This window comes from Ranitomeya imitator, chromosome 2 (assembly GCF_032444005.1).
Source record: "Ranitomeya imitator isolate aRanImi1 chromosome 2, aRanImi1.pri, whole genome shotgun sequence".
Classification (NCBI taxonomy): Eukaryota; Metazoa; Chordata; class Amphibia; order Anura; family Dendrobatidae; genus Ranitomeya; species Ranitomeya imitator.
In genome coordinates this window covers 805,486,801-805,500,990 of record NC_091283.1, presented here as the reverse complement: position 1 = coordinate 805,500,990, position 14,190 = coordinate 805,486,801, and the positions used below count along the sequence as shown (strand labels likewise).

At 39.0% G+C, this 14,190-nt stretch overlaps 1 protein-coding gene across 11 annotated transcripts in view; it reads left to right on the top strand.

Moving 5' to 3' along the window:
• Nucleotides 1-14,190, top strand: part of BLNK (B cell linker) — a 271,319-nt gene that overhangs the window by 244,901 nt on the left and 12,228 nt on the right. For all 11 annotated transcript variants that reach the window (XM_069753811.1, XM_069753810.1, XM_069753809.1 and 8 more), the window contains 4 exons: nucleotides 337-382; nucleotides 6,467-6,548; nucleotides 7,536-7,579; nucleotides 10,826-10,890. In XM_069753811.1, coding sequence (XP_069609912.1) covers nucleotides 337-382; nucleotides 6,467-6,548; nucleotides 7,536-7,579; nucleotides 10,826-10,890 — 237 coding nt within the window. The remainder of the gene's footprint in view (nucleotides 1-336; nucleotides 383-6,466; nucleotides 6,549-7,535; nucleotides 7,580-10,825; nucleotides 10,891-14,190) is intronic.

Here is a 14,190-nt window from a genome sequence, read left to right as displayed (position 1 = left end):
AACTGCACATCCGAGACCGGAGGCCGACACCGGGCCGGGCAGGGAATAGGGAGAATGTCAGGAGAGCTATAAGTGCAGAGTCCAACCCCACTGCACTTCCAGCTCATTAGCATAAAATGGAAACCCTGGATCTCTTCAAAACCGCTCACTGGCTGATGTGAAACTACAACTACCACTATGCTTTGCCAACTACTTAAACATCCTTGGTGTAACCGTTTCAGACCAGCCGGTGAAGCACCAATTCCACATTACTGTTGACCGTGTATCATTATGTACATACAGTCTGCTACCTGGAATTACAGCTTTAAAACTCCATGCTTATTTCTCTATTTCAAGAAACCAGTGCTGGTTTTACCCCAAAGGGATATCAGTAGCAATATTGGTAAGTTTATTTTTAATCTATAGAAATGCATTTTTTTTCTGCCTACTTGCAGTACTTTCTATTGTCCTATTTGATCATTAAAGTGACACAGCGGCTGATTAAGTATCTGCCATATTTCACTTTAATAAAGCTTTATTTCAGAACACGTTTCAAATAGCAAAAAGTGCATTGGACGTATTTTTGTAACGTACTGTATTTAAAAGATATTATACATTGGACTATTAGAAGGGTCCCCCCAATATTTAGTTGATCACATGATGTCTCGCTGCTGCAAACATCTGTAATTAAACTGGGCCAGTGCTAGATTGTCTGGTTAATTCACAAGTCTGTTGGGTGCTCTAGTGTAAAGCTGGATGTACACACTAGATGACCGTTGGCCAAACAATGGTTCTGCCAATCGTTCAGCTGGCAGCCATCTAAACTGATTTTCCCATACACAGGACGGCATGTTCGGCCAAGCGCTTCTATGTAGAGATGAGCAAACCAGAACAGTAAAGTTAGTGTCCGTACCGGACTTCTCATGAAAGTCTATGTTACTGTTCAGGTTCAGCAGCCTGAACAAAGTTTATTTAAAGGCTGCAGCCAATCGGCAAGCTTTTCCAGTGTGGGCACGTCCATCACAGCCATGTCAAGTATTAGCTGCAGCCCTCAGCTGTCTGCTTTATCTTGGCTGGTTCTCAAAAACAGGGGGCCCCATACAACGTTTTTTAAATTATTTAAATAAGCATAGAGTCCCCTGCATTTTTCATAACAAGCTCAGGTTAAGCAGACAGCTGGAGGCTGGAATTCTCAAGCTGGGAAGGAACATGGTTATTGGGCCTTTCACAGCCTAAAAATAGCAGCCCGCAGCACCCCAGAAGTAGAGCATTCATTAGATGCATCAATTCTGGCGCTTTTCCCAGCTCTTCCCGCTCGCGGATAATTCACAGCTGACATCAACCCCAAAATATTACCCCACAGCCAATACACCAAGGCAAGCAGGAAGAGCCGAGGCTAACCGCCAAAATTGGCACAGCTAATGGATGCTCCATTTCTGGGGCAACTGAGGGCTGGTGTTATTTGTCTGAGAGGGGGCCAATATCTATGGCCCCTTCCCAGCCTATTAATATCAGTCCGCAGCTGTCTGCTTAGCCCGTTGCTGGTTATTAGAAATTGGGCAGACCCCATGTCATTTTTTTGTATTTTAATAACCAGTAAAGGCACACCAGACAGCTGCCGGCTGATATTAATGGTTTGGGAAGCTTCATGGATATCGTCCTCTTCCGAGAATAATAACACCAGCCCCCAGCTGTCTGCTTTCCCTTGGATGGCTATTAAAAATATAGGAGACCTCATGCCATTTGTTTAATTTTATTTATTAGGTTAATACATGTAAGCTACACACCTACTGCATTAATTATATGTGTCACTGATGCTGACATCTTTCTTACTATGCATAGGTGCCAGCTGGTGAATACTCTCATCAGCATCACCTGCTCTCGCTGCGAGAGAGAGGAGTAGTCATCTGCTGGCACCTAACTGGCTGTAACTTTTTCACAGCTGGTCACAGCCAACTGGCTCACACACTGTCCTCTGTGTGACAGCGTGGGAATGATGGCCAGCAGCTGTGACTGGCGGTGACTTCAGTAAGGTTACCGCCGGTCAGAACAGATGTTTCCCATAATTTCACATAGAGGGCAGCATGGGAACTTCCAGATGTTCTGGGCCCCCTTCATTCACTTGAATGGGGTTCGGGTTCAGGATTAAGTTCAGGCACTGTTCTGGCACCCGAATCAAACTTTTTTATAAACTTTGGTCCTACGTGACTGACCTGAACATCCGTGGATCCACACATCACTACTCCTGTGTTATCTATCAGAGAGACGCCCTTATCTGTTGGAGAACAAAAGGATTTGCCGCATGAAATCAGACATGCCTGATCCTTAACTCCCCGAAAGTCAATTGTCTGGAGCCCCCATACACATTAGACTGCCGATATGGACAGGTTCGGCCAACATTAGTCTAATGATGCTTTAGAAATGCCCTTTGTAACTGCTTTTAATTCCTACACAGGGGACACCTATTTACTAGTTAGAAAGCCCTAGTAGGATATGTAACCCCTTAATGACTGCCCATTGCCTTTTGACGGTGGGCAGTGTGGGTATCTGTAGATGTAAGACTGCATTGCCGTCTTTTGACTTGGCTATATTAATGGAATCTAGCACCCTGGAGAAAAATCCTAAGCAGATTATCACCATTTCCGCCATCTTTTGTCATCCACATGGCGACTAATTAGCTCTCTGTAATAAGTAGAAGTATCAGTAGTATGGTGTTTTTTTTCCCAGTGACTAGAAGATGCCTCAGTTACAGTGAAAAAGGAAGCAATTAAAAAAAAGTCCCCCAGAGATTTTTTTTTACCTCTTAGGGGACATATTATATAACAAACACACATAAATAGAAAATGTATTTTAAATTTTTTTATAAAAAATGTAACAAAAGGAGAAAACAACCATAAATATTAAAACAATATATATTTTTTTTAAATAAAGTAAATTTTATTGCAACTGCATTATATATAACATAGTAACATAACATAGTAAGGCCGAAAAAAGACATTTGTCCATCCAGTTCAGCCTATATTCCATCATAATAAATCCCCAGATCTACGTCCTTCTACAGAACCTAATTGTATGATACAATATTGTTCTGCTCCAGGAAGACATCCAGGCCTCTCTTGAACCCCTCGACTGAGTTCGCCATCACCACCTCCTCAGGCAAGCAATTCCAGATTCTCACTGCCCTAACAGTAAAGAATCCTCTTCTATGTTGGTGGAAAAACCTTCTCTCCTCCAGACGCAAAGAATGCCCCCTTGTGCCCGTCACCTTCCTTGGTATAAACAGATCCTCAGCGAGATATTTGTATTGTCCCCTTATATACTTATACATGGTTATTAGATCGCCTCTCAGTCGTCTTTTTTCTAGACTAAATAATCCTAATTTCGCTAATCTATCTGGGTATTGTAGTTCTCCCATCCCCTTTATTAATTTTGTTGCCCTCGTTTGTACTCTCTCTAGTTCCATTATATCCTTCCTGAGCACCGGTGCCCAAAACTGGACACAGTACTCCATGTGCGGTCTAACTAGGGATTTGTACAGAGGCAGTATAATGCTCTCATCATGTGTATCCAGACCTCTTTTAATGCACCCCATGATCCTGTTTGCCTTGGCAGCTGCTGCCTGGCACTGGCTGCTCCAGGTAAGTTTATCATTAACTAGGATCCCCAAGTCCTTCTCCCTGTCAGATTTACCCAGTGGTTTCCCATTCAGTGTGTAATGGTGACATTGATTCCTTCTTCCCATGTGTATAACCTTACATTTATCATTGTTAAACCTCATCTGCCACCTTTCAGCCCAAGTTTCCAACTTATCCAGATCCATCTGTAGCAGAATACTATCTTCTCTTGTATTAACTGCTTTACATAGTTTTGTATCATCTGCAAATATCGATATTTTACTGTGTAAACCTTCTACCAGATCATTAATGAATATGTTGAAGAGAACAGGTCCCAATACCGACCCCTGCGGTACCCCACTGGTCACAGCGACCCAGTTAGAGACTTATACCATTTATAACCACCCTCTGCTTTCTATCACTAAGCCAGTTACTAACCCATTTACACACATTTTCCCCCAGACCGAGCATTCTCATTTTGTGTACCAACCTCTTGTGCGGCACGGTATCAAACGCTTTGGAAAAATCGAGATATACCACGTCCAATGACTCACCGTGGTCCAGCCTATAGCTTACCTCTTCATAAAAACTGATTAGATTGGTTTGACAGGAGCGATTTCTCATAAACCCATGCTGATATGGAGTTAAACAGTTATTCTCATTGAGATAATCCAGAATAACATCCCTCAGAAACCCTTCAAATATTTTACCAACAATAGAGGTTAGACTTACTGGCCTATAATTTCCAGGTTCACTTTTAGAGCCCTTTTTGAATATTGGCACCACATTTGCTATGCGCCAATCCTGCGGAACAGACCCTGTCGCTATAGAGTCCCTAAAAATAAGAAATAATGGTTTATCTATTACATTACTTAGTTCTCTTAGTACTCGTGGGTGTATGCCATCCGGACCCGGAGATTTATCTGTTTTAATCTTATTTAGCCGGTTTCGCACCTCTTCTTGGGTTAGATTGGTGACCCTTAATATAGGGTTTTCATTGTTTCTTGGGATTTCACCTAGCATTTCATTTTCCACCGTGAATACCGTGGAGAAGAAGGTGTTTAATATGTTAGCTTTTTCCTCGTCATCTACAACCATTCTTTCCTCACTATTTTTTAAGGGGCCTACATTTTCAGTTTTTATTCTTTTACTATTGATATAGTTGAAGAACAGTTTGGGATTAGTTTTACTCTCCTTAGCAATGTGCTTCTCTGTTTCCTTTTTGGCAGCTTTAATTAGTTTTTTAGATAAAGTATTTTTCTCCCTATAGTTTTTTAGAGCTTCAATGGTGCCATCCTGCTTTAGTAGTGCAAATGCTTTCTTTTTACTGTTAATTGCCTGTCTTACTTCTTTGTTTAGCCACATTGGGTTTTTCCTATTTCTAGTCCTTTTATTCCCACAAGGTATAAACCGCTTACACTGCCTATTTAGGATGTTCTTAAACATTTCCCATTTATTATCTGTATTCTCATTTCTGAGGATATTGTCCCAGTCTACCAGATTAAGGGCATCTCTAAGCTGATCAAACTTTGCCTTCCTAAAGTTCAGTGTTTTTGTGACTCCCTGACAAGTCCCCCTAGTGAAAGACAGGTGAAACTGTACAATATTGTGGTCGCTATTTCCTAAATGCCCAACCACCTGCAGATTTGTTATTCTGTCAGGTCTATTAGATAGTATTAGGTCTAAAAGTGCTGCTCCTCTGGTTGGATTCTGCACCAATTGTGAAAGATAATTTTTCTTGGTTATTAGCAGAAACCTGTTGCCTTTATGGGTTTCACAGGTTTCTGTTTCCCAGTTAATATCCGGGTAGTTAAAGTCCCCCATAACCAGGACCTCATTATGGGTTGCAGCTTCATCTATCTGCTTTAGAAGTAGACTTTCCATGCTTTCTGTTATATTTGGGGGTTTGTAACAGACCCCAATGAGAATTTTGTTACCATTTTTCCCTCCATGAATTTCGACCCATATGGACTCGACATCCTCATTTCCTTCGCTAATATCCTCCCTTAAAGTGGACTTTAGACAAGACTTTACATAGAGACAAACCCCTCCTCCTCTCCGATTTTTACGATCCTTTCTAAACAGACTGTAACCCTGTAAGTTAACTGCCCAGTCATAGCTTTCATCTAACCATGTCTCGGTTATTCCCACTATGTCAAAGTTACCTGTAGATATATGTATGCATGTATGTATGTATATTAAATTATGGTACCCACACAGCCATAATAACCTGAATAATTAATTAATCAGGTCATTTATTGTGAAACGTGAACATCATAAAATATAAGCTAAAAAAATTTATCCCAAAAACCTTTTTTTTTATTTGCATCTCTCAAAACTATATATAAAATGCACAGTAGTTTCGTTCAACCTCCTAAAAGTAGTAAAAAAATAAAATAATTTCTCCCACATAAAATTAAGTGTGATACATCTGCATCAGTGAACGATATAAAATAATAATAAAAAAAAAAAGTATGGCTGCTTAACTGCAGGAAGGCAAAAATGAAAAAAAAAAAGAATGCTTTTTCAATACTGTTCATTAAAAGGAATATGTTATCAAAAACTTACTTAACTTTAAATAAGATTTTTGTGTTAAATGTGTTTTTTTTTTCAATATCACAAACTGTATTAAACATATAAAATAGAAATCTTGCAATTGTCACACCGGCCACTGGGGCTTCTTTAGACTCTAACTTCCTGTTGTTTCTGGAAATCCTAAAAATGTCAGGTAAGAGAAGAATCAGGCAATTTAAACTCCAAAGCCCAATCTTTTTGCTTTTGGGGGGGAGATAAGCTGCTGATTAAGATTATTTTTTTCAATGACATCACTTTATATAATAAGAAATATCTTTTCTATTTTTTAAATATTGTAGAGAAGCCCCAAATTATCCAACGCACCAGAATACAAAGTGCAGGAAATGAGCCTCCTCCGCTGGGGCCACCGGTATCTCAAAAGTAAGTCATTCTAAAAAGTAAGACGACGCATCTACTTTACCTATGAAATGAACCTAGGAGAGAGAAAATATATCTCTCCATTTATTTAATGTCATACTTTCCTTTTTCGGAATACGTGATAAATCGCCCCAAAAGTAAATTGCTGATGTCTAAGCTTTCTTGTAGGCTAGAGTAAAACCACATAGATAAGCAATGGCATCTTGTATCTAACGAAGTTAAAAGGAATGTGTCATAAAAAAAAGCCTTAATATGCAAATCGGGTTTTTATGTTTTAATGTATTTGTTTTTATACCACAATATTAATAATAATTAAAACATCTTGGTATTTTCAAACTATCTTCTTGGCCTTATGTTTGACTCCTATCTCCTGCTCTTTTCAGCAGCTACATAGATATTAGCAACAATATACTGATTCGGACCCTAATCATTTGCGTAGAAGTATTATCTAGGCATGCTCTCATCGGGGCAAAGGGAATTAGGAAGTGAGGGTGAGGAGGTGAGCTGTGACATCACCTATGGTGAATGGTGTATCCTGTGTTGTCTATTAATAAAAGTGTTAACTTTCAGTGCAATATAGTGTGTAGACTGCTGAAAAGTCATCTGTACGGAAAAAAGGGAGTCTAGGGCCTATTGGTCAGTGAGAAAATTGCAGATTTTTTAATAATGATATGGAATATTGAAAAAAAAATTGTAAGGCATAAATTGAACGTAAAAATCTGATTTAAACATCTGATCATTTTCTCATTTATATGTTGCCTGAAAGATGTTTTCCCACTAAAGACTTATTACCCATTCAATGGACTGATGGAGCTAGGCATGTATTCTGCTCTGTGTGTCAGTCTCGTAGGCATTGAATGGTTCGGCTGTGGTCCTGCACAACTATCGAGCCATACAGATGCAGCACACTTTGCTGAAAGTTTGAAAAAATAACAAATTTGTTGTCAAAACTTTAATACATTTAACAAATTGATTTAAAACCTTTTTCAGGTTACCATTTCATCTCACTAAACCGAACATCATACCAGTACAAAGTAAGTATATTTTCATTATATTTTATACCAGAAAAGCTTACTCAAGGGATTCTGTCAGTAGATTCAACCCTCCTAAGCCACCTATATGGGCATGTGGGTCATAGGAAACTGAATAAAATGATACCTTGCTATCTGCAATCTCTTGTCTTATTCCTGAGAAATCCATAATAATAGGGGTGTTAAGCTCTATGGGCGGGACTAAGATCTGTATGAGAATCTGCCTCCAGAGCTGATTTTTAGTAAAATTGACTTGAGTGTTGTCAATGTGAAACATGTAACTAACTCAGAACAGTAGAACTGAAACACATTTGCTGCAGCTCTCACAGCTCTGCTGTATTCCAGAACTGGCATCCTGTGAGATGGAAGCTGAAGCACTGAAAAGATACCTGCAGGTGTGTTTCATGCTGAAATATGTCAGTTTTAAACACCCACAGCTCTGCTGTGAGATCCAGAGAGCAGAAAGCAACAAGTACATATCAAACTGGTAACACCCTATTTCATTTACAACAAGCACTGGAGGCAGATTCTCGGGGAGATCTATGTCTGGCCCATAGATCTTAACAGCTTATTTACATATAGAAAAAAACATGGATTTCTCTCAGATATCATGGTATCATTTTATTCAACTTTCTATGACCTACATGCCCTTATAGATGGTTTAGGAGGCTTGATCCTTCTTACAGATGGCCTTTAACTTGGTTTGATATCAGGTAAAACACTGTGTAGATCAGTAAACAAAGCAACTATACAGCTTCCGAGTGCTGCGCAAAGGTCCTGTTAAGAAAAATGGTCTCTTTAGATCTACAGATGGCCAAATTGGGGCAAATCTGCAGTTTAATAGCGCTGCCAGGAGAAAATGAACTTCATGCCACCTGGCAGCTCCGGGTTTTAGTCGTAAGGGTGCGGTCAGCGCAGCTTCAGTCACTGCTCTGTACATAGCGAGTGGCGGCTGTAATCACACACCGCCACTGACTGACAATGAAAAAAATAACTACAGGAAAACATCTAACTATTACATAATAAATTATTACATCACAATTGGTGATTAGCCTTAAAAAAACTGTCCAAATGGTAGATACGAGTGTTTTGACATGTAATATTACGACTGTGGGGATTCACGCTCTTGGGTAGCCGCTTGGATATGCGTGGCACAGGGTTTTATATCAAAACATTATGTAGCTTATTGTTCATCATAAACTTTACAGCTGCAAATGAAAAACAACCTTCCTTCAGTATCAATGGATAACATAAACAGTCCTTTACTTCGGGCAGACTGAAACCACACAAATGTAGCTGCCTTATCAACCTCGGTATTCCCAGCAGCAGCTCACACTTGTATTAAACGTGTTCACCAAACAAACACCACTGTTCGGCTCCTCTCTTTGAAGAGCAGGCTAACCAGCAGATCTGCCTTTCTCCAGTCTCAACGCACTCCACATTGCTGAGCTAATCCAGCTGATGCTAATAGGCCTGTAAACCACAGATTGGATCATAGGATCAACTTTTCCCAGCCAGCTTTTGGTTATTCAAAAAACCTGGACCCAAAATCCATTCACATTAAACCATCTCAGTAACCTAGTGTTACTGGTACAGCTTACATTATGATGACACCATAAGATTATTACATACTATTTATCCAGAATAGGGTAGCTGGCAGCACTCACGGAGGGGGACACACGTCCAAAATCTCCAAGGAACCTACTTGGAAGTATAGCAGCAAATGTACAGGTAGGCAATGTCCAATCCAGGGTGTTAAATCAATCGGTAAAGTTTATTCTGCCATCAAATGAACAAAGTTTCAACCTGTGTTGATAAAGACCTGTTAGGCTATGTTCACACGTTGCATTTTATTATGCATTATTTTCCGCAGCAATACCTGCTCCCTTGCCTGTAAAGAAGCAACGTAAAAAAGCAGGTTTTGCTGAGTGCTGCGGTTTTTGCAGCATTTTTGGTGTTTTTTTGTTTGTGTTTTTTTTTACGTTTTTGTCAGAGTACATTTACTTCTTCTGCATGCTGATAAAGTTTAGGGCATAAAAAATAATCTGATTCAACTTCATCAGGTTTCGGCACCAAAAACGCAGCAAAACCTGATACCTGCATTTTTTCGATCACCTATTTTTTTCAAAGGGTGAAAAACTCTGAAAAAAAACGCTAGAAGAAGTGACATGCTGCATTTTGCAAAAAACGCAGCTCTTTGACAAAAAACAGTCAAGGGGAAAAAAAAAGTTGTATGCATGAGAGTTCTGAAATCTCATAGACTTTGCTGGTGCTGTGAAAAGCAGCTGAAAATTTGCATAAAAAAAGCATTAAAAAACGCTGCAAAAATACAATGTGTGAACATAGCCTAACAGGTCGAAATGTTCTTCTTTTGATGGAGGAATAAACCTTTTGATTGAACACCCTGGATTGGACGCTGTACATAAATTACACATACATGCTTCCAACATCCATTTAAAATGAATGTTTGATATATGGGGGCTGCCCGGTCACAAGATATTGATGCCGTATGGATAAGTCTTCAATATCAGATAGTTGGGGGTCTGACACCAAGCACTCCCACTGATCAGCTGTCAGAAGCAAGCACACTTGGTGGGGTGCCAAGTGTCAGCCCACCGCTAATTTGATATTAATGACTTATCCCATGGATAGATCATCAATATCTTGCAAGCAAACAACCTTTTAACGCATAAAGGGGCTTTCTGATTACTTTGTGAGGGGTTAAATACCTTTGATATAAATGCCTGGTCCATAGGTTCACCTGCTGGACTCCCCCAGAATAAATGAGCAACCATTATTTAACAAAAAAAAAGCACTAGCACTTGAAATTGCAAGTGGACCCCCAACTATTTGAGATCCATTCTTAACTCTTTACTGGCAACACGCACTACTTATCCCTTTAATGACAAGGTGTGAAAGGACACTAATTAATGGCCTTTTTTTTCATTTTTGCATTTAATTTCTTTGCTGACGTGGCTGTATGAGACTTTGTTTTAAGCGAGAAAAATTTCTGTGTAATTTATCTAATTTTTTTTTTAAGACACAAATCTAGAAAGAAAGCATTTTTTTGCTTAGTATTTTTGTTAATATTTTAACTGTTCAAGTTTCACATCAAATAACTTGTTTAATGAGTTCTCCAGGTTATAATGGTCGTCTCTGTATATAATGTGTACAGGATTTTTTGTATGTTGTGACATTTTATATGAAAAAAAAAAAGTTGGATTTTTCATTTCGTATTTTGCAATGCAGGACCTCCTGAGGTTACAACACGTTATATACCGAGCCAAACTCGTCATGGAAGTATAGTAGAGCAGGTAAGAGAAGAAAATACAACGAATTGCATTCGTATCTAGCCAGATACAGCCATACTTGCACAATTCTGATTATTTATATGCAGCGATTTGCTGCAATAATGTGGTATATATTATGGTTGGTATTATGCACGTATACATAATGTATATTAAATACTGTAAAAAATAAAATAAGAAAATTGCATTAAAGAAGATCTGTCACCAGATTTTATAATGCAAACAAGTAGGTTTGATGATGTTGGTGTATAATCCTGAAAGCATTTTATGCTTTCAAATATAGATTGAAATATCCTATGAGTACAAGTGTATTCAGTCACCGAGTACAAGTGTATTCAGTCTCCGCTTACACAGCCTGACATCTGCAGCTTGTACTGAGCAGAGTGAGATCTCAGCTGCAGCAGGGAGGAGGGGCACTGAGGATCTGTCTATCAGGCTAGATGTTAGTCCTTGTGACATGGCAATGTAAATACAGCATCCTTACCTTGGTGTAAGAGATCTATTTAGCAATTTATGCAGGTTGTTATTGGATAGTGATGACTTATCTACTGGACAAGTCATTATTATGAGATTGTTGGGGGTCCGACACCAGACACTCCCACTGATCAGCTGTTATAAACTCCGGCGGTGGCTATACGTCAACGTATTGAATGGAGCGGCAATGTCACCAGATCTTATAACTAGCTGGCGGGTGTGGGTCCAACGATCTGATATTGACAACTTATCCCAATGTGTATGGCGTCAATATCCTGCTACCAAACCAAAGAGTTTTCTGATGGGTATTTGAGGGGTTATCAGTTTGCATCATGAAATCTGATGACAGATCCACAATAAAAAAAAAATTACCTATTGCTTTAAATCAGGCTTTTATATGAAATGTATTTTTTTTAAATATATTGTAAATGTTTTTTTTCCATATCAAAATATGTGTTAAAAATACAAATTTGAAGTCTCGCAATTTTCACATAGACCACTGTGAATATTCAAGACGCATGTGTCCTGTTCTGTACAAAAGCAGCAATAGACAGACTCTGTACTGAAGCATCTAATGAGCGTGTGCAAAGGTCATTGTGTATTAGCTGTATGTACAGGTGTTACATGTCATTGTAATTCCGTCTGTGATAATAATGAGGTCGCTGAAAAATCGCAGGGGAAATAAAAACAAAACAGGAATTAGGAGTCTGAAATAGCCCAGTGTGAAAAGTGCAAAATATATACGGTATATACAGGTCCTTCTCAAAAAATTAGCATATAGTGTTAAATTTCATTATTTACCATAATGTAATGATTACAATTAAACTTTCATATATTATAGATTCATTATCCACCAACTGAAATTTGTCAGGTCTTTTATTGTTTTAATACTGATGATTTTGGCATACAACTCCTGATAACCCAAAAAACCTGTCTCAATAAATTAGCATATCAAGAAAAGGTTCTCTAAACGACCTATTACCCTAATCTTCTGAATCAACTAATTAACTCTAAACACATGCAAAAGATACCTGAGGCTTTTATAAACTCCCTGCCTGGTTCATTACTCAAAACCCCCATCATGGGTAAGACTAGCGACCTGACAGATGTCAAGAAGGCCATCATTGACACCCTCAAGCAAGAGGGTAAGACCCAGAAAGAAATTTCTCAACAAACAGGCTGTTCCCAGAGTGCTGTATCAAGGCACCTCAATGGTAAGTCTGTTGGAAGGAAACAATGTGGCAGAAAACGCTGTACAACGAGAAGAGGAGACCGGACCCTGAGGAAGATTGTGGAGAAGGACCGATTCCAGACCTTGGGGAACCTGAGGAAGCAGTGGACTGAGTCTGGTGTGGAAACATCCAGAGCCACCGTGCACAGGCGTGTGCAGGAAATGGGCTACAGGTGCCGCATTCCCCAGGTAAAGCCACTTTTGAACCATAAACAGCGGCAGAGGCGCCTGACCTGGGCTACAGAGAAGCAGCACTGGACTGTTGCTAAGTGGTCCCAAGTACTTTTTTCTGATGAAAGCAAATTTTGCATGTCATTCGGAAATCAAGGTGCCAGAGTCTGGAGGAAGACTGGGGAGAAGGAAATGCCAAAATGCCTGAAGTCCAGTGTCAAGTACCCACAGTCAGTGATGGTGTGGGGTGCCATGTCAGCTGCTGGTGTTGGTCCACTGTGTTTCATCAAGGGCAGGGTCAATGCAGCTAGCTATCAGGAGATTTTGGAGCACTTCATGCTTCCATCGGCTGAAATGCTTTATGGAGATGAAGATTTCATTTTTCAGCACGACCTGGCACCTGCTCACAGTGCCAAAACCACTGGTAAATGGTTTACTGACCATGGTATTACTGTGCTCAATTGGCCTGCCAACTCTCCTGACCTGAACCCCATAGAGAATCTGTGGGATATTGTGAAGAGAAAGTTGAGAGACGCAAGACCCAACACTCTGGATGAGCTTAAGGCCGCTATTGAAGCATCCTGGGCCTCCATAACATCTCAGCAGTGTCACAGGCTGATTGCCTCCATGCCACGCCGCATTGAAGCAGTCATTTCTGCCAAAGGATTCCCGACCAAGTATTGAGTGCATAACTGAACATTATTATTTGTTGGTTTTTTTGTTTGTTATTAAAAAACACTTTTATTTGATTGGATGGGTGAAATATGCTAATTTATTGAGACAGGTTTTTTGGGTTATCAGGAGTTGTATGCCAAAATCATCAGTATTAAAACAATAAAAGACCTGACAAATTTCAGTTGGTGGATAATGAATCTATAATATATGAAAGCTTAATTGTAATCATTACATTATGGTAAATAATGAAATTTAACACTATATGCTAATTTTTTGACAAGGACCTGTATATATATATATATATATATATATATATATATATATATATATATATATATATATATATATATATATATATATATATATATATATATATATATATATATATATATATATATATATACATAGTGCAAAATTTCTATAAATAAATATATGATGATAACACAGATCATGATATGAAAAAAAAAATTCCAAAAATGGGGAAAAAAGTCCATTCAACAGAAAGACCTGATATAAAGGATGTCACTTTCTGAATATATATTTCCTCTAATAAAGTCCTCAAAGAATGTGGTTATGAGGTTAGACGCAGCAATGAACTTATGAAGAAAGCACAGATCATCCAGTAGGAGCGCGAGTTCTCAGTTTAGGTGTCCCTGACTGTTGATGATTTTATGGCCAATTCATTACTGGAGAATTCAGGGCAGTGAGTTATACAACTGTTCAGGAATGTGAGGAATCTAAGCTCTGGATCTTTG